Below are 20,017 nucleotides of genomic sequence, written 5' to 3'. Positions count from 1 at the left end.
ATTTCACAAAAATTAAGTATCTGTGCCTCTATCATAGTACTCTCTCTCTCTCTCACACACACACATTCACACACTCTTAAAGACCTAAACTGTTGCTGTAATAAGTAATTCCTGGTGCACTTTTAATAGCAGCTGTTCTGTGCCATAGCTCCTTTTGAGTGCCATAAGCAGTCACTGTATGCACAGCAGTAGCCTGAGACTCCGCAGCCTCTCAGACTTTGCTGGAAGAGGGCAGTGGAAGTACAGGTATTAGTTTTACTAGGTTTTAGAAGATGATTTTAAAGTTTCAAGAGATTTTGAACCTCCAGAGCCAGGATTCACATTTCTCCAATGGTGTCTCATTTCTGGTTCTCGTAGCTCACAAGATAGCAGTCTTTAAAACTGCTACTGGTTGCTCAGACCAGCAGTGCTGTTTTGTCACTCATTTATTGGATTTCAGACCACTGTAGTTTTCAGTTCCTTGACTACATCAGAATTTATTTTTGCCAAGAGACATTACAGCACCTAATAGGACAGTTGTGTAAGGGGGCAGGTGGGAACGTTTTAGCGAACAGTTCTCTCAGCATAGAAGAAACAAATTGAACAAGTGTGACAGGCTATGATTTTAGTTTCCCCCTCTATTTCTATCATTTTCTTATTTCAAACAATTGAAAAACAGGGCAAATAAAGAAATGTAGTTGTACACAGAAGCTTTTTTGCAAGGCATCACACTTAGATGTACATTTCAGTTATTCAACACTTAAAATCCAAGTCTACCGTGGAACAGTTAAAAAGAGTGAAGGTTTTAAATTCCAGGAGCAATAAGAGAAAGTCCTTTTTTAATCTAATTATGCAACACATGGGACAAATCTCTCTGCATTAGTTATTTTAATTGTTTATTTGAAATGAACTAATTAGGATAGAGTGCCTGACAGAATCATCATCTGACTTGGTCATCAGTGTCAGAAGAAAGAAGTGGATGATGAAGGAATCTCATGGCAACATTAGTTAAAATAGTTCCCCTTCTCATCCTCAGGATACCAAGACCTTCTGAGGCAGGGGTCCAGAGAGAATGGGATGTAAATTGTGGGTATATCTTAGACTTGTTTGTAACTAAGCTTTCTGGCAGTATTATTCAAACCTTTAATGTCTTTCCAATACATTTTCTGTAGAATCCACAAATATTTAAAGCTATAATTCTGACTGTATTTCAAATGTATTAACACTCAGGCATTTTCTTTAAAGATACTTGGTTCTTATTAATGGAGACAATCAGGAGTGGTGGTTGGATCACAGCCCCAATGCTTTCTTTAAAATTGACACCATCAACTTGCAATCTAGTCAAATACACAAACACACACACACACACACACACTTCTTATGAGTAGTTTCAGGTACCACATCTGCTCCTCCATCCCTAAGTTCCCCTATCAGTTTGAGGTTTTACAATCACGTTTGTGTTTTTTAAAGGAAAGGTGTGTCTTCTCTGTTCTTCTGGCAAAAAAACAAAAGGAAAGGAGAAGGTAAACAATGAGGAAAGTCATGTCAAATACACACAGTAAGCAAACTGGGTGAAAAATCTTTTCTGGATTCCCTCTAATCTTTAGTGTAACTTATAACAAGTACAAAGTGTAGTTTTAAAATTGATGGTGTTCTTCTAATCACAAGAAAACCCAGATTATTAGTACCCTTAATGTTGTGTCTTGGGAATCCATTACAAGTATTTGGTTGCATCATAAGTACTAATGTTGCAAGTAGAATGTTGAAGCCCATACAGGAACGGTTACACAGACACACATCATGATGCCATCATCCAGCCAACAACCAAGTCAAGTTGAGATATGCAATTGACAATGAACAATTGTTTTGCAACAAGGTCAAGGTCCATTACTGACAGTTGTTTTTTTGCTGACAGAGCACCCTACGAAAATTGTGAAATATTGTAGAAAGAAACCTTTGCTAACTTACAGAAGCCAATGATAAAAGGTTAAAAACATCAGAAGGTTGTTTACACTGGCCTTAGCTAAATAAGGAGAGTAAAGGAAAAGAGTGTACAAGGGCCCCAACATTTGAAAGCTCTTGTACAACTCCAAAAGGTATTGTAGCTCAAGTACTGTATTTGCATATTAGAAAATCAACTGAAGCTGCAGGGTGGTGTCTAAGGGGAGGAGTTGTCAATTACAGCAACTAACTTGCAGGAATGGAAAGCGACAGAGTCTACCCAAGGAAGCATACCCTGCAAAGAAGGTTGCACGGATCCTAGAGAACAATGCTGTTCCCAGCATGCAACATCATTGGTGTGTCTTAAAGTACTAAGTGACTTGCCCAAACTGACAGAATGAATCTATGTATGCAACGTTGTTGTAGCTGAATCTATGGCAGAGCTGGGAATAGAACCCAGATGGGATTCCTCTCCCCTTCTCTAAGTTCTGAACTACCCCACTTTACCAGCCCCTCAAATACAAGCACTGCTAGGCTACATGAGAAAGCAGCACTACACAACTGATAGTGGGAAATGCAGCATCCAGATGGAACAGCAGAGGAGTCATAGGTAGACAGAATCTAATCACAAGAAATTTAGCTAGGACACCATGATTAACCCTATATTTTTAGGGAGAGAGCGTGCCCAACAGCATCTTCAGTAAGCACAACTAGTCAAGATGAAACAAAATTTTAAAATCACATCTGAGAGACAAGACATCGAATGCCATAATACTCCCAACCCCCTGCAGTTCAGTATTGAACAAATGAGAAGAATGCCATCTACAGAATCACTAACAACACTTCTTGCAGCACCGATAAGTTACTTTGAGGTCTCCTATCTCGGTAAGGGCCTGATCCACCCTTGCTTATGGTCACACAGTGTGTTAACTAGTTTAGGAATCAAGCTTTCGCCCCCTCAGTCCCCAACTCTCCTGCAAGAGCTGGATACAATACAGTAGACAAACACAAGCGTAACTCACATTGGCACCCATTGCACTACCTACCCCCTACTCCTCTCACACCAGCCAGCAGAGACAGAAAAGTTTTGTTTTTTTAAGATCAGAGTTCTACAGCAGTCCCAGTGAATAAAATGAAGCCTGATTTTTCCCATTGGGTCATAACACCATTGAAAATCCCAGCTTGTTCCAATGGAAGCTTTTCTCCAGCTTCAGGCCTGGGTCTCAGAGACTCATAAGTTCTGTTCAAACCACCACTTAATATAAGTAAAAAATATTTTAAGTATTCAGATTTCTGGCTAACAAGACACTTAGGGTGAAATTCCGGCCCCAGTGAAATCAATTACAAATCTCCCATTGTTTTCAATGAGACCAGGATTTCTCCCTTGGTGTTTTGATTCAGTTTGTGTTTATGACCCACCAAGCAAAAAGCCAAGAGTAACAATCTAGGCTTCATTAAGGTTTTTGTTTGTGTTTGTTTTAAATCTTTTGAAGAAACATCCCAGAGAATCGGAAGTGTTTCCTTTTTATGAACACAAGCCAAATGACATGGAGCAAATCTTTCAACACACGCAACCCTCCCACCATCACCACACAGAAAAGTCTTTCTCTGCAATAATGTCCCAACGTTACCGCTTGCATTCCAAAACACAGGACAGCAACAGAAAGTGTACTAAGCCACCACTCTATTCCTTAATGTTGCTCATCATAGGAGGCAATTCAAACTTTGCTATACTGTATGTGCATAACATCTAGCTATAACACTGATCCAAGAGCAGAACCATTAGCATGGTTTCTCACGCACTGCTGTGGGAAGTCTTAACAAATCCTTTAATTAAACAGCTGACTTAATACTTAGCAGCATGTTTGGAAGTAAACAGTGTTGCCCACTCTATTTTGTCCAAGTCTCCTGATATTTAGTGCTTTAAGAAGTGTCATCTTTAGAGTCATATGATTACGTGAGAATTTCAGCTATCATTTAAAAAAAGTTTCTAGCCTTCACTATTGTGAAAAGCTTGAAAACGTGAAAACTAAAAACTCAAAATAAAATAAAGGCAGAGAACCCCAAACTTATCCTTTTTCTAAGTACCATGATTTTTGGCTGACTGGGGCTGGTAATACTAAACATTAAAATAAATAAAACAAAATAACAAAAAAGATTGTTTGACTTGCCTTAATAGGATCAAGAATGGAGAAGCTGACTGGAAGCAAAGATCAGTTAGGAAACTTACTAGCTCTCCTTAGACACAGGAGGCCCATATTATGAACATCATGTTAGCTTCCAAGACTTAAAATATAGGATGTGCTTCCTCTGATGGGCCAATTAAGCCTAACTTTGTTACTGTAAGCCCCATCTATTCATTCTGGCTTTTCCTGAGCCAGGCAAGCAAGTTGAGGAATTGTTTTAAGCTGTCTTGTTGTCAGCTATTTATATTTCATATTTTAAAATGCCATTTACACGAATATGTTCTCTGAACATATTCTATAACAAGGCCACTTGCTTTCTGGGCTAATGGTGCTGGGAACAAAGACGTCATGCTCACTTCTCATGGGAGTCTATCGTTGTGAAGCATTGATCCCTGTTTGAAGACCACCAGGACCACTGTTTGAACTTGACAGTACCTTGGACAGACTGCCCAAACGAAAAAAATAACTGATGTAGGTAGTGTCCAGGCAAAGCTTTGCAAGCCAAAAGGAAGAAGTCATCATTACTCTCTAGCTAGACTGTTTTTTATATCCCACATGTGCTTTTAGTTCATTCTGGAAGTGGGTACAAAGACTCAAAATCAGTTTGCATTAGAATAGAAGAAATGTTACTGTACACTAGTAACTCACAAGACAAAACTTCATATGGACTTTTAGCACAAGTCAAAGCCTGCATATACTGACAAAAGAGGCCAGAAGGGCTTGTAATTTCACTTATGCTTTAAGTAGGTCTTGTTCATACGCAACCCCATTCACGGCAACAAACAAAACCAGAAAGTTACAGAGACTTCAGTGTAACGAAGCACGTCATGCTTAGGGTAGCTCGTTTTAGTAAAATCATTTACATTACTCCTCATGTGATGATTTGGGGAACATGTCTATGTTGAGAAATTGTTGAATCATGGAATGCCTCAATGTTGCCCTTTTCAGCAAATGATGGAGGCCACAGCACGTACCTACCAAATCAGGTACCATGGTTGGTTGTTAGATCTTAAAGGGTCACCCACTCAAGTGGAAACACTTGGGAAGCTAGTTCCTCCTACTTCTCTATAGAGAGGGGAAGTGGACAATTCCCAGCAGCAGAACAAAAGATCCATATGGCACGACCTATAAACTTGAGGGAATCACAAAGCAAGACACAGGACACTTTTGGCAGGAGAGAGGGGCATGCTATTATAGGAGAGATGTCCTATTTACCTGAAGGACCAGCCAAGGGCAAAGGAAAGTGAGCTGATCTTGAGAAGGAGAAGGACTCCATGAGCTACAGGAGAAAGATTCTGGATCCCCCAGAGGACTCTGCCCACACCCAAAGAACTCGTCAGAGCACTGAAGAAACTGAGGCATGGAAATGCATATAGGTGTTATCATTTTGTCTAGGTCTGTGTATCTCTTATGCTAGATACAGAGTAATGGTGTTTAGCATCCTGTGCAAAGTTCTGTTGCCCCAGAGAAAACACTGTAAACCCAAAGCACCACACATCTGGAGTAGGGGGAGAGGACATGCTTAAGCTATAAGGCAGTCCGAGGGGTCAGCGCTGGTCCCAGGGTCTGGGCAGTTGGTATCCCAGCTCTCAGAAGGGGGTGCTAGACAGAGGATCTATACCCTGAGAGTAGGCCTAGAAACCCCAGCCAGGGCCAGGGCCTGCACTCTGCTCAGGCTCAGGAAGCTTAAAGAGCAGATGGGGCCCAGTGTGGTGTACTCCAATCATAATCCTCTAGCTGGATGCTCACGAGGCTGAGCTCTACCAGGTCTGTGTGCACAACACCCATTATCTCATTTTTATTGCCCAAGCAGGGCAACATAACTCAAACTACTGCATCATGCCCATCGGAAGGGTAAAACTGAGTTATAGCTTTAATCCTGAATAAAAATTTATCTTGTTGTATCCTTTTAATTATTTTTCTAGTTCAACTGCAAACTGGAAGTATTTATTAAAACCCAAACCATCCTTCCTATAAGCCAAGTCTCAAATGCATATTATTAAGGGCAAAAAATCATCATCTTCTTTTTAAACTTTTCTACGTAACGATTTTTAAAAAAAATGTAGAAAGGAGAAAAGATTCCACTTTTGTCAAGCAGCATACAATATTGAGAAACAAAAATCTCCATGGCCAACTTCCCTATCTCTAAGAGGGTGGAGGGAGAATAATACCCACAATTCACAAAGCACTTTTACTATTGAGCACTATAATTTTTGTTTTTTTAATTAAAGTGTTTACTTTCCTATATACTGTCTTTCACCTACACTGGAATGGTACTTGCTGTAGTTTTGCGGCTTGCTGCTAGCCACACCCACTCTCTGAACACTGTGTGGTACCATACACATACATAGCTAGTCATATCTTGTATTATGATCTGAGGGAGGTACGTTTTCAATGAGCCTCTCATCTTTCCTACTCACCATCCACAGAGGATCGACATTTTTTTCCTAGAACAAATATGAACAAGTTTCAAATTTGAAGACTGAGAACAGACAAGTATGACCATAACACAATTACATGGGCACAATTTCAAAAGTGAATGTTTTATGATCAGATGTAAAATGCGTGATGTGGCTATAACCTTCAACTGGGGTGGGGAGGGGGGAAGGAAGAGAGATTTGGGTCTTTTCAGCAAATAGAAGTTTGCATTTTCAATAATTGTATACCGATACTTGAAAGTGTTCTTCCAAGAACAAGGACATAAGGATGTAAATCAATTTAAAATGTAATTAGCTCTGTGACTTCCAGTTATTCACACCACTCCATGAATGGGGGTGGATGATTTTTCCCTACAAAACCTGCAGTTGATTTGCTAGTTTTCCAAAACAGTCTAGGCAACATTTGATCTGCTCAACATGAACATACTTCCCTACCTCCTCACACACCATCGTCCTTCATCATTGTGTTGTATTTTAAGTCTAAATTACAGCACAAAGCTCTCAGAGCAGGAACACTGTCTTTATTGTACATTTGCTTATAAAAAGTACCATGACTAGCTACAGAGCTATATATAGTATGGAAAATGCAGGCTGTACAAGTAAGAACAACATGTAAATAGCATAGTTAAACTAACAGAAAGTACCATAAATATAAAATTCAAGAGATTTAAGTAATTTGGCACACAGTGTTTTATGAAGTTTGTTTTTTGAGTCATATGCAGTATGTGTGTTATTAATATGATGAGTATTTTCCTGTAAGAGATTCTCAGATCTTGACAGCTAGTTATTCACTATGCCAAAATACCAATATTCGTGCTGCAGTCAAACCACAGGTGGAATTCCTGGAACATAGCTCCTGTTACTAAAATTAATTGCTATACCATGTTGTCCCATATTCTGTAGCATTTCTTTTCAGCATGTTCCGTTAAGTTCACCGGACTACTACAAGAGTGCTGAATTCATTTAATTAAAATTACCAGGAACACCTTGACCCATAAAGGTATTAAAAATATTAACTTCTTTCCCATGTCAGTTTTAATGCTAGTCCCTTGTGTCATGCTTTATTACAACCATTTGAAACAACAATACACAAACCATTGCACAACCCTTTTTTTAGTTTCTTAAGAACTATCCTACTTACTTGGGCATCCTATCTTAGTTTCTGATTGAGTTTACCTTAAATTTGTGTCCTTAAGTCAGTGGTTCTCAACTTGTGGTCCGCAGACCCTGGGGTCCCTGGACTATGTCTAAGGCAGCAGTTCTCAAACTGCGGGTCAGGACCCCAAAGTGGGTCATGACCCTGTTTTAAGGGGGTCACCGGTGCTGGCTTAGACTTGCTGGGGCCTGAGGCCGAAGCCTGAGCCCCATAGGGTTGCCAACTTTCTACTCACACAAAACCGAATACCCTTGCCCTGCCCCATCTCCGAGGCCCCATCCCTCTCTCACTCCATCTTCCCCCTTTCTCGCTCACTCTCCCCACCCTCACTCACTTGCTCATTTTCATCAGGCTGGCTCAGGGAGTCAGGGTGCAGGACGGGGTGAGGGCTCCAGCTGGGGGTTCAGGTTCTGGAGTGCACGAGGGGACTCAGGTCTGGGTTTCGGAGTATGGGAGGGGGGTCAGGGCTAGGGGTGCAGGTTCCAAGGTGGGACCAGAAATGAGAGGTTCAGGGTGCAGTAGGGGGGCTCCGGGCTGGGGCAGGGGGTTGAGGTGCAGGGGGGGTGAGGGCTCCGGCTAGGGGTGCGGGCTCTGGGGTGGGGATGAGGGGGTTGGTGTGTAGGAGGATGCTCCAGGCTAGGGCTGAAGGGTTTGAAGGGTGGGAGGGGCATCAGGGCTGGGCCCGGGGGTTGGGGTGCCAGAGGCGTGCAGGCTCCAGCTGGGGATGAAGGGTCTGGGGTGCAGAAGGGGGCTCCAGGCTGGGATTGAGGGGTTCAGGGGAGTGCAAGGGGCATCAGGGCTGTGGTAGGGGGTTGGGGCACAGGAGGGGGTCAGAGATGTAGGCTGGCGATTACCTAAGGCAGCTCCCGGAAGCAGCGGCACGTTCCCTCCCTCCCACCCCCCCGGCTCCTATGCAGAGGCACGGTCAGGCAGCTCTGCGCGCTGCCCCATCCACAGGCACAGCCCCCGCAGCTCCCATTGGCTGCAATTCAGCCAATGGGAACTGCAGAGCTGGCGCTTGGGGCAGGGGCAGCACACTGAGCCCCCTGGCTGCCCCTACGCATAGGAGCTGGAGGGGGGGACATGCCGCTGCTTCTGGGAGCCTCGCGGAGCCAGGGAGCTTGCCTTAGCCCCAATGACCGGACCATTAATGGCCCAGTCAGCAGTGCTGACCGGAGCCACCAGGGTCCCTTTTTGATGGGTCCCTTTTCCGCTAAAAAAAAAAAAAAAAAAAAAAAAAAAAAAAAAAAAATCGGACACCTAGCAACCCTAGAGCCCCACCAGGCAGGGCAGAAGCCAAAGCTTGAGGGCTTCAGCCCTGGGCAGCGGGGCTCAGGTTACAGGCCCCCTGCCTGGGGCTGAAGCTCTTTGGCTTTGTCCCACCCCCACCCGGGCTTTCCCCTCCTCCCCCGAGTAATGGGGCTTAGGCAGGCTCAGGTTTCGGTCCCAACTCCTGGGTCGTGTATTAATTTTGTTGTCAGAAGGGGGTCACGGTAAAATGAAGTTTGAGAACCTCTGCTCTAAGGGGTCCGCAAAAGACAGACTGAAAACTAACTGAACAGAATTCAACTATACACACACACACACACACACACACACACACACACACACACACACACACACACACACGCAATAGATTTCCAAAGGGGTCCACATTCGAAATGTCCAAAGGAGTTTGCAAATGAAAAAAGGTGAGAACCACAGTCCTAAGTGATATTTTAAAAGATTAAACCAAACCAATGCACTAAATCTCCCAGAAGACTTTGACAAATTTCTTTTAATAACAATAATAATTAAAAAACAGAGCCATCATTTAAAAAAATATATATATATTTTTTCCTCTACTCCTGAACTAAAAATTTGCTGGAGAGATGTTCCTTAGATATTTTATTTTAAAAAGGTAATCTTTGTACACAGGTCAAGAGTGCAAAATTTCAGCACAGAAGGTCTATTTTGTGCCTTTATCTAGGTACCATCCCTGTGATATCTGAGCACTTATGAGCATGTGAAAATAGCAGCTTAGGACAAACTGTTCTGAATCCTTGACTACCATAGCAGAGCATTATCAAGAGCCCACAATAATAGAAGTAGCATGTTGATTCAAGAACATACAGTACACACTATTGTATCTGAAGTTGCTACTGAACAAGAGGCTCAAACAACAAGCGTTTTTAGCTTTAAAATTCAGAGACACATTAGTCAACTCAAGTCCACCTCATCTGGAAGATTGTTCTACACTTGAGAATAGGTGTTGCCAAGTTACTTGGACTCCAACTCCAGGAGGGCACTATCATTTTCATAGATGCCCCAAGGTAGCAGCAGACTTAAAACAATTTAAAAGCTTTTTCACTAAAATGTTTCTGGAACACGTTTCTGCCTGTTGGAAAGGAAAATACAGCAAGCACTGGTTAGTGGCAGGCAGTCATCTGCTTTTTCACTCAATTGTGATGATGGAATCAGCAGACCATGAGGGAAAGTATGTGTGTGGGGCAGAGGGTGGAAGATTATATTAACTGTGTGCATTGACATATGTGCAATTCAAACATTAATGGTCTGATTTTTCAGAGCTGCTCAATGCTTATGGGGAAAAGTCAGGCCATAGGTAAGCTTTCACTAATTCCAAAGTACATCCTGTCTTTTTGCCTTCTCCTAACTGGAGGCTTTACCTACCCACTGAACCGTCACCTACCTGCACACTGTACAATAGCTTGCCTCACACAGCATGGGTGTTTGGATCATGTACATTCCGATGGGCTCACGTCTTTTTGATCTACTTTGGTTTTTCGGAAGTGGTTCTTACCACCTCCTCCAAATACTACAGCACTTTGCAATAGTTTCTTGAAAGAAGATTATCCACAATAAACGATACCACACAAACCTCAGAGGAGTGAAATTCTTAGTATAAAACCATTGCTCAATTTCAAGGATATCCCTGAGTTTGTAAAAGGATGCAATGTCAATTGTTCACTATGTACATAGTCAAACTGTTCTATTTAGTGTGATGTTCTTTGTCTCGAAACCATACAACACTATCTTATCATTTAGAACTAGACTAAACACTTCACATGCTGTAGGGAACAATCTTGCACTAACAGGGGAATGGAGTAGATCGAGGTCTTTTCCATCTCTAATTTCTAAATCGCTTATTATGATTCTAAACACCTTTTTAAAAATAGGTTACCTCTGGTGTGGTACCTCATTGAGGACAGGATTTACAATGTAATAAATAAAGCTTGTTCCTCCCAAGCAGCAACCTGGCAACCTCAAGCCTAGCCAGATCAAGTAAAGTATCTCCCAGTGCAGTTTTTAAGAGACAGTTTAAACAGGGTTCATAAGATATTTCACTCAACTCCACAACCCCTCCTTTTCATAGGCTTTCCCTCCTTGAAATCCACATCATAATTCAGTCAGTCTGCCTTAAAGCAACCACAAATATTGCATTTATGCTGCGAGTCAAAAGAAATTATTTCCCCCTGAGTCTTAATAACTTATAGTGATCCATCAACACTATCTCCAGAAGAATTCAGAGTGGTGTTCTCAGTTAGGCTCAGCGAACAGCCAAAAGTGACTTCTGAACACTGGTGCCTCAAGCTGGGCTATCTACCCAGCCAGACTAGTGCCAGGATGTTTGATTTTAAAAACACTAGTATCATTCGTTTTAAATATTTTTTCTGGAGTGATGATTGTTAAATAGCTGACAGCACCGGGAAATATTTTTATCCACAGGATGAGTACAAGCAGACTGCAGTGATAGTGATCTCATCGCGAGAGAGACCAGTCTCTGGAATTGAGAGGGAATGTGGTCCCAGGTCCCTCCTTGGGGATAAAAAACAAACAATAGCAAGCTGTCAAAAGTTAACAATGGTGCTAGGATGACAGGAGTCCTAATAAATAAGACAACAGTAGGACATTGAATTTTCCTATTTAAAAACAAAAGCTGGATTTGAATGCCAGACATGGAGTTCACCATTTGCTGCCAAAAAGCCATGCAGTTTAACTCTTTAACCAAAGCATAATTTTCCACTTCTTAGTCTTAATAGCATTTTTCTTCCGGCTTCCGAGATTATCCTTAGACTACACCAGTGCTACCAGAAATTTCAAAAACCTTGAGAAAATTAGGATAAGCTCTACATGGAGTTTTGACTCATTTAGCAGATAAAGAAGATAGTATTATAACTCACCAGAAAGGTCTAAAGTTAAGTAATTTGTTGTCTATTTATAATCCCTGAACAGGCTGAGACAACATTACCTCAGAGACCTGCTCTCGCCTAATACCCTGCAGTGCGAGTAAAGGTCATATAAAGGTATTTTTGCTGTTAGATCCTGGGGTGCAATCCTTTCCCCTTGGAAGTTAATGGCAAAACTCCCACTGACTTCAATGAGGCCAGGATTCCATCTCCTAGAGTGTAATTCAGGGGGCGGAGGCAGGACTCTCTCATCCAGTTCTTACTGTTTTTTAAACTTGTTCTCCTTGGTCTGACAGAGCCAATTTGGTGAGCTTAGTGTTTGTTAGTTGTGTTTGCACTTGGTTACCTTGGGTTTTCTATTAATATTTAGCCTGTTAAGACATACTGGCAACATGCATGGTAATAGCAGTCAAAGTACTGTCACTTGTTAAGGTGACAATGTAGCTTTTTTTATATTTATATATATATATATATATATATATATATATATATATATATATATATATATATATATATATATATATATATATATATATATATATATATATATATAAATATAAATATAAATATAAATATAAATATAAATATAAATATAAATATAAATATAAATATAAATATAAATAAATAAATACCAGCAATTGCTATGGCAATAGGCACTTAATAAAGACACAAAACCAACAGCATCTGAAATGCAGTATTTACCATCTTTAAGGACCATTCTATATTTCAGAGGACTAACCACTTTAGCGGCATTATGATGAATTACCAAGTGCAAGCTATTTAGAAATTGGAACTAAATATTCCTAACAGCTTGAACTAGCCCAGTTTTCATCAGAAGCTATGAATATATATCTTTTAATTTCAGTTTGAGGTGAGATGTCACAGCCTAACTACTACCATGTGCAGTTTATATATAACTAGGCAGATTTCTTCTTCCCTCACTCCTCCCCACCCCAAGGAAACCCCCCAAACCCACTCTCCCTAACCCAAAAGTAGCTTTAGTTCAGGTAAATATTTCAGATCTTGATTCTGGACAATAAATGTTTCTGTTTCACATCAGCTGTATTTTTATCATTTCCGGTGTATGTAACTGTGCTTACAGAGCAAGTAGAACTATTTGGAGGGAATATTCTCCCAGGATGTTCATATCTGCATTCTAAGTTATAGGCGATTCTGGCACAAGAAATGTGACTTCATTCATTCATTTTCACTTTATTCACAGTTTGAAGTCATCAGACATGATGATACTAAAGCTATGTCTATACTGCACCACAGCGCAGACTACAGGGGCATAAACTGCAGAGCGCACCTAAGTGTTGTACTTTCAATGCCCTGTGTGGATGCTGTTGGTGCAAACTAAAAATGTACTTAGTTCGCATTGACACTGTCCTGTCTGAAAGAGGATGCTTTTAGTTCATGCCAGCAGTGTCCATGGGGGGCAGTTAGACGGCAACACTTTGGTGCGCTCGGCAATTCGCATCACCCTGGTTCTCCTCACAGGGTAGACAGTCCCTGACAACAGAGCAGTGAAGTTCTTGCACTCAAACAATTTAATAATTCCATTTTTCTAAGACCTAAATCACAAAAGAGATGAGAAGACAACATTACAATAATCTCCACATCGCTAGAAAACTTCAAGACAGCAACTGTTCAAAAACAAGAAAAATGAAGTCTTACAAACACTGACATATGAAAAAAATCTCCAGCTCCTCAATCCCTCTTCCTACTCCCCCTGCTACTCCCCCAAAGAGTGTTAATTTTTGTTAAAAGTAAACTAAGGGAAAAGCAGCTGGTTGAGGAGACTCAAGTAGCCAACATTTTAAACCTAGGGCACCTGAATATAGGCACCTAACTAAAAGTGGCTTGAATTTTAAAGGGGGCAGAGCACATGCAGCTCCCCATTGACTACAATGGGATTTGTGGATACTCAACACTGTTTTTAGATCAGGCCAGTTTTAGGCTAACTAACTTCAGGCACCAAGGTTTGTAAAATGTTGGCAGATGTGTTTACAAGTTGTGAATATTTTCAGTGAAGCTCACTTTAAAAACCCAATGCAACCTGATAGAATTGGTGTTACCTGTCCAAGTTACAAAGAGTGTTAAACTTCAGAGTTTATATGCATCCGAAGAAGTGGGTTGTAGCCCACGAAAGCTTATGCTCTAATAAATTTGTTAGTCTCTAAGGTGCCACAAGTACTCCTGTTATTTTTGCGGATACAGACTAACACGGCTGCTACTCTGAAACTTCAGAGGATGCATGTTAGCAATAGGTTTTGCCTTTGGTTTCTCCTATCCTTAATTCAGAGATGTCCTCTGTCAGATTCCCATAAGTGGCTTTGTTATCCAGGGTGTAGACAGAGGACCTGGAATGACAAGTCTTTCAGCCACTCGTATAAATATCACACAAACTCTACTTTCTCACTTCAGGGGACAAAGCTCTGGTCTCTGGTTCACCGCTTCCTCCCTCCCTCCCATTCTAAGACAATCCCCTTTGAGGCAGAAAACACTCTCTGGTACCAGTGAGGGAGTCTTAATCTTGTCTGCATTCTTTATAAGACACTGACTTTTGTGACTGCCATCTCTGTGACACCGCAAGCTAACGCACAGAGACCTCTAAAGAGATGCAGAAAGATCTAAGTGCAAGGTTGAGCAGTATCTGTGCCTCAATAACTATAAGAAACTCCTCTCACCACTTCCAAAAACAAGACACAAACAACAAATCAAGGGAGATGGGGCGGGGGGGGAAAGAGGGGTGAGAGAGAGAGAGAGAAGCATTGGGGCATGAGGCCAATAATAATTTTATTTCCAAGAGCTCTCCCTGCTCCCAAAAAGCTTCCAGTGCCCTTCTAATAAGTGGGGCCCTACCAAATTCACGGCCATGAAAAATGCATCATGGACCATGAAATCTGGTCTCCCCCAGTGAAATCTGGTATTTTGTGTGCTTTTAACCTATACTGTACAGTTTTTGTAGGGGAGAACAGCATTTCTCAAATTGGGGGTCCTGACCTAAACGGGAGTTGCAGTGGGGACCCACAAAGTTATTTTAGGGGGGGGGGGGTCGCAGTATTGCCACCATTACTTCTGAGATGCCTTCAGAGCTGGGCAGCCAGAGAGCGGCGGCTACTGGCCGCAGTAGCGCAGACATAAGGGTGGCAATACCATACCATGCCACCCTTACTTCTGTGCTGCTGCCTTCAGAGCGGGGTGGCTGGAGAATGGCGGCTGCTGACTGAGGGCCCAGCTCTGCAGGCAGCAGCACAGAAGTAAGAGTGGCAATAACATACCATGCACTTACTTTTGGGCTTTCGGCCAGCAGCCACCTCTCTCCAGCTGCCCAGCTCTGAAGGCAGCGCCACCATTGGAAAAGCAGCACAGAAGTAAGGGTAGCAGTACCGCAACCCCCCTACAATAACCTTGCAAACCTCCCCCCCCCCCCAACTCCTTTTTCAGTCAGGACCCCTACAATTACAACACAGTGAAATTTCAGATTTAAATAGCTGAAATCCTGAAATCTACGATTTTTTAAATCCTATGACTGTGAAATTGACCAAAATGGACTGTGAATTTGGCAGTCAAAAAAGGTCACATCAACAATGATGGCAAGTCAACAAAGATGAAGAAGAAGAAGCATACATCACATAAGCCTGGGAGAGAATTATGAGATTATCAAGAGACATATTACATCTGGAATTGCTTCCAGCAACCTGACAATCTTAAGCACAACTGTCGGAGGCCATCTTAGCTGCTTCAAGTCACAGAAGGTGTTACTACACTACAAGTTACATTAACATAACAGTTTTCACACAAATATTGCAGTGCCCTGTGATGTAATACTATAAAACTAATCAGCAGTTAAGGCGGAAAATCTTTTCTTCACCCTACTTCTGACCATCAGGACACAAGGACTACAAAGCGATATAGGAAAGATACTGCATAATTAAGGGGCAGAGTTACAAAAAGCTCTGGCTCCCATCACCTCAGGATTATGATGACAGGTAAGCAATAGGCTGATTCCAGTGTGGATGAGCAGATAAAGTAAGCTGAGATATTACTTAAGCATGTTGGCCCAGTCTCAAAGCCATAAAAGGACAACTTTTAAGTCAAAGGCAAAACTTGGTACTCAAACCCTCCATGTCACTTCATAGATGACACGTTGAAAGTACCGTAACTGCTGCAACAGGCACCCAAACATGAGCTGTCTTCCTATACCATCAAGGGAAAACCAATCACTCCTACATTTGTACTGGGCCAAGAAGAAGCCATTGTTTTTGTACCTCCTGAGCTGCTCTCGCTGGACTGATCCCTCTCACCCAAGTTCTACCTCCTGAACTCTCTCTCTGTGACTGGCATAATACTTTTATGACCACCAGTTGCTGGTCTCTGAAAATCTACGATTATTTCCATGACACTCCAAACCTTCAAGGAGCAGCAATACCAAATATCATTCCCAAATTCTTGTCTCATGTGGTAGCATGTTGCTCTACTAGCCATTCTATCAGGGGCATAACTTCTAATTTCCAGATTTTAATAGAAAATAATATGCTGACCTAGAGACTGTAGGTTAGCATACAAGTAAATACACCTCTACCCCGATATAACGCTGTCCTCGGGAGCCAAAAAGTCTTACCGCGTTATAGGTGAAGCCGCGGTATACTGAACTTGCTTTGATCCGCTGGAGCGCGCAGCCCCGCCCCCCCGGAGCGCTGCTTTACCACGTTATATCCAAATTCGCGTTATATCGGGGTAGAGGTATAGTAATAAAAAGTTCCTTTTCTTTGAGATTTACAGACTTCTCATGTAACCTTTTTTTAACAGGTCTGTTGCCCTTTCAATCAACATTAACATGATGAACATTTATGGCTTAGACTACTTGGTTTATTTAATATTCCTTGTACCTTGGCCTTGATGTATGTTCCACAACATGTAATCACAGGATTGAGCTTTAGGTGTTGCAAATGTCCTCCTAGATTTTTAACCATGTATTTTTTTTACTCTCAAAGATTCCCAACTGACATTACATTGGACTCACTGAGCTTCCCCAAACTCACACACACAAAAGAGCATGATCCAATTTGTTTAAACCAGTAGACTACAGAAAGAAAATGGTGAAAGCCAAAACTCTACTGTAACATCTAATAAGCAGAGATGTCTGGTTTAAGAGTGCAAAACAAATGCAGTTTTAGTATGTTGTAGCATTCTGCAGTTCTCCCCACCCTCAGAACCAGAATCTGAATTTTTATGGGGGTAACATTTTTCCAAGCTAGAAACTCTTGGAGCTAATCGTTAACCTTATAAACATCCCCTCACTTCTGCATTTTCCACAGTTAATGATGGATTACTTGCACCCCAATAAATGAAGCAGCCCCAGACCCACAAGAGACATGCAGTTCCTTCCAGAAAGCATTCAATGTCTTTTTGCAAACCAAGGCTAACTGAAAAAGAGGTATTTCACACACTCCTGTCAGAATCCATCCCTGGCAGAAGCTTGTGGCCCCAGAGATGAGAGCAGGCCGCAAGGAAACGTGCTGGGACCCAAGTCACTGAGAGGACCCCTGGACCTGTGAGGATGGAACAGCTGGAGAAGCGCAGGTCCAAAAGGCGGCGGGCTACGATTAGGTTCTGTCCGCAGCTCTGCCCGTGGCAAGCTGGGGGTCCCCGGGCAAGTCACTTCACGCCTGTGCCCCGGGTCGGGCAGCCCCCCAGCCGTGCAGGGGCCGCGCCGCGCGCTCCGGGGAGTCTCCCCCTGCCTTGCAGGCGCGGGATGTGCCGGAGGAGCCATTCCCGCCCGCCGAGTCTGCAGAAGTTAATAGTTAATGGGCGGCTGCTGTTCCCAGCCCTGGTCCCCGTCCCCCGGCGGCCCGGGGCTTTACTCACCGCTGTCCAGCCGCACGAGCTGGGGCAGCCGGTAGGTGCTAACCAGCTGGTCCAAGGGGACGGACACCGCGCTCCACTTCACATCCTTGAGACTGGATCCCAGCGAGGGGCCCGGGTCCATCTTCCCTTCCGCCTCCGGGCCCGGGGAGGGGGAGTCAGGCTGGCAGGCGGCGGCGGCTCCTGCCCGGCGGGGTGCTGCAGCCAACAGGACGGAGCTCGCCTTGCTCAACGGCGGCTGCTGCAGCAGCTGCTGCCGCCGCCTCCGCCTCCACCTCCGCTTCCCCGGGACATGCTAGGCTTGGTGAAGCGCAAGGTGACACCCGCCCAGCGGCTGCGGCTGCTCCTCCAGCCCCCCGGGGCTGCTCCCCGCTCGGCTCGCAGCTGCGACTGGCCCAGGAAACGCCATCCCAGCACTGACTAATCAACAGGGTGCGAGAGACGCCTGCGCAGCTGCTGCTCCTCCCCGCTCCCAAAAGGAAAGTGCCGGGCTGGCTGGCTGGCTGGCTCCCTCCTGCTCTCCCTGAACTGGGGAGGCTCTGGCACCGGAGCTCCGTGCAAAGTCTGTCCCGCTCGCTCCCCCCTCTGACCGCTCTGGCAACCTGCAGCCGCCAGCCTGGAGCCGCTGCTCAGAGCCCCTAGCGGGCAGCCCCCGGGCTGCGGAAGGGCCAGGACTTAGCAGGCGCAGCTCCTGAGAGCCATAAATAGAGTAGGACGTACATTTGACCTACAGTACTGCCCAGGGGTCAATGCCCAGCTTGGCCACTGACTTGCTTTGAGACGCTCTGCATCTCCCGTTCCCCATCTGTGAAACGGGATAACCTCTGTAAAGCACTTGGGGAGTCCTGTGTCAGGAGTAATACCTACTGTTTACACAGCAGCAGAAGCCGTTGTGGCCCTAAACAGCCAAATAAAGGGTTGCTGTCCCAAGGGGTTACATATTTCTTCTTCCCAAAGTGGGATAAAGTGGTTTGCCTTATTGATCCCTGCTTGATCACCTAAACTCCGCCTCTGAGTCTGCTCCAGGCTTTGAGGTTTATTTGCATAACCTGTATTTCATCATCCATCTGCAAACATCTATATCTAATCTCTATAGATGGTATTTTATAAAACGTTAAACCATAAACTACAAAAAAGACACTGGCTACAAAGACCCTCCAAACTTAATATTATTCTCCTGTAGAACACTGAAGTCTTAAAGGGCACTTTGTCCTTTTTTACACCAGCTAACAGTAAAATGTGCAAGTGGGTTTGCATAATTTCAAAAGCAAATTCCACATCTGGAAAGATAATGCTACTAATTTTACAAAGTGTTTGAGCTTTAAAAATTGTTCAGAGTGCTATCCTGCAGTGAGTTCCCAGAATTTTTGTTAGCAAAACCTCTTAAGCCGCAAAAAGAACACAGAATGACACAAAGTAAAGTATATACAATATGTAATTTCCTTTAACATAAATTGTGTGTATTTTAAGCGAAACAACTCTCTGGGCTCTCTTCTCTTCACAGATATGAGATTTCCATGTGTTATTTCCCTGTGCATGGAGGGAAGACAACAGATCCCTTTGAATATACTTTTGTGTTTAAACTAAGTATTATTTACTATTATTATTTGTATTACTGTAGTGACTAAGAGCCCTAGTTATGGACCAGCACACCCTTGTGCTACATGCTGTACAAACACAGGTAGACAAATATTCGGCAGTTTCACTTCTCTTATCACAGCAATTTGGATTTATAGGAGTTTGCATTAAATCTCTCCACCATTTAATTCAGTGTTGGAGATTTTGCCTGTGGAATTCATATCACATTAGGAAAGATATCCAATTAAGCTATAGATCAGTTTTCATTTGTGACAATGTTTGCATATTTAGGGCATGAAGATGATTAGATCAGGAATTTCAACTTATGATTATTACGTATGGGAATATTAAACATATGTTTGGTTATCATGGCATGAAATGTATCTGTTCAACGATGTTTTTAAATCAACCATTAGACTTCTTTTCAGAAGGGATTTTGTTATGAAGTCTTTATTTTGGAGAACCCGTATTTTATGTAACATTGTGATTCTTTACGAGTGTAGGACGTGCAGATTGCTAGGCAATGAGAACTGTTTTAAATCCATAAATAAAACAAATAAATCAATGGAGAAACTAACTCTAAGCCATTATATTGTATTGTGATGAGTTTACTGTGTTCACTTTGTTGTCAGAACTCTGATTTTATTAATTAGGTTGTGTGGATTGCATTACAGCAGCATC

At 42.9% G+C, this 20,017-nt stretch overlaps 1 protein-coding gene across 2 annotated transcripts in view; it reads right to left on the bottom strand.

The window, feature by feature from the left end:
- GAREM1 (GRB2 associated regulator of MAPK1 subtype 1) overlaps positions 1 to 17,882 on the bottom strand; it is a 141,537-nt gene extending 123,655 nt beyond the window's left edge. For both annotated transcript variants that reach the window (XM_065399323.1, XM_065399324.1), the window contains exon 1: positions 17,762 to 17,882. In XM_065399323.1, coding sequence (XP_065255395.1) covers positions 17,762 to 17,882 — 121 coding nt within the window. The remainder of the gene's footprint in view (positions 1 to 17,761) is intronic.
- Positions 17,883 to 20,017: the final 2,135 nt, after the last annotated feature.

The sequence above is a fragment of the Emys orbicularis genome, chromosome 2 (assembly GCF_028017835.1).
Source record: "Emys orbicularis isolate rEmyOrb1 chromosome 2, rEmyOrb1.hap1, whole genome shotgun sequence".
Lineage (NCBI taxonomy): Eukaryota > Metazoa > Chordata > Testudines > Emydidae > Emys > Emys orbicularis.
The sequence above is the reverse complement of the archived record's forward strand: the minus strand, read 5'-3'. Positions and strand labels throughout refer to the sequence as shown.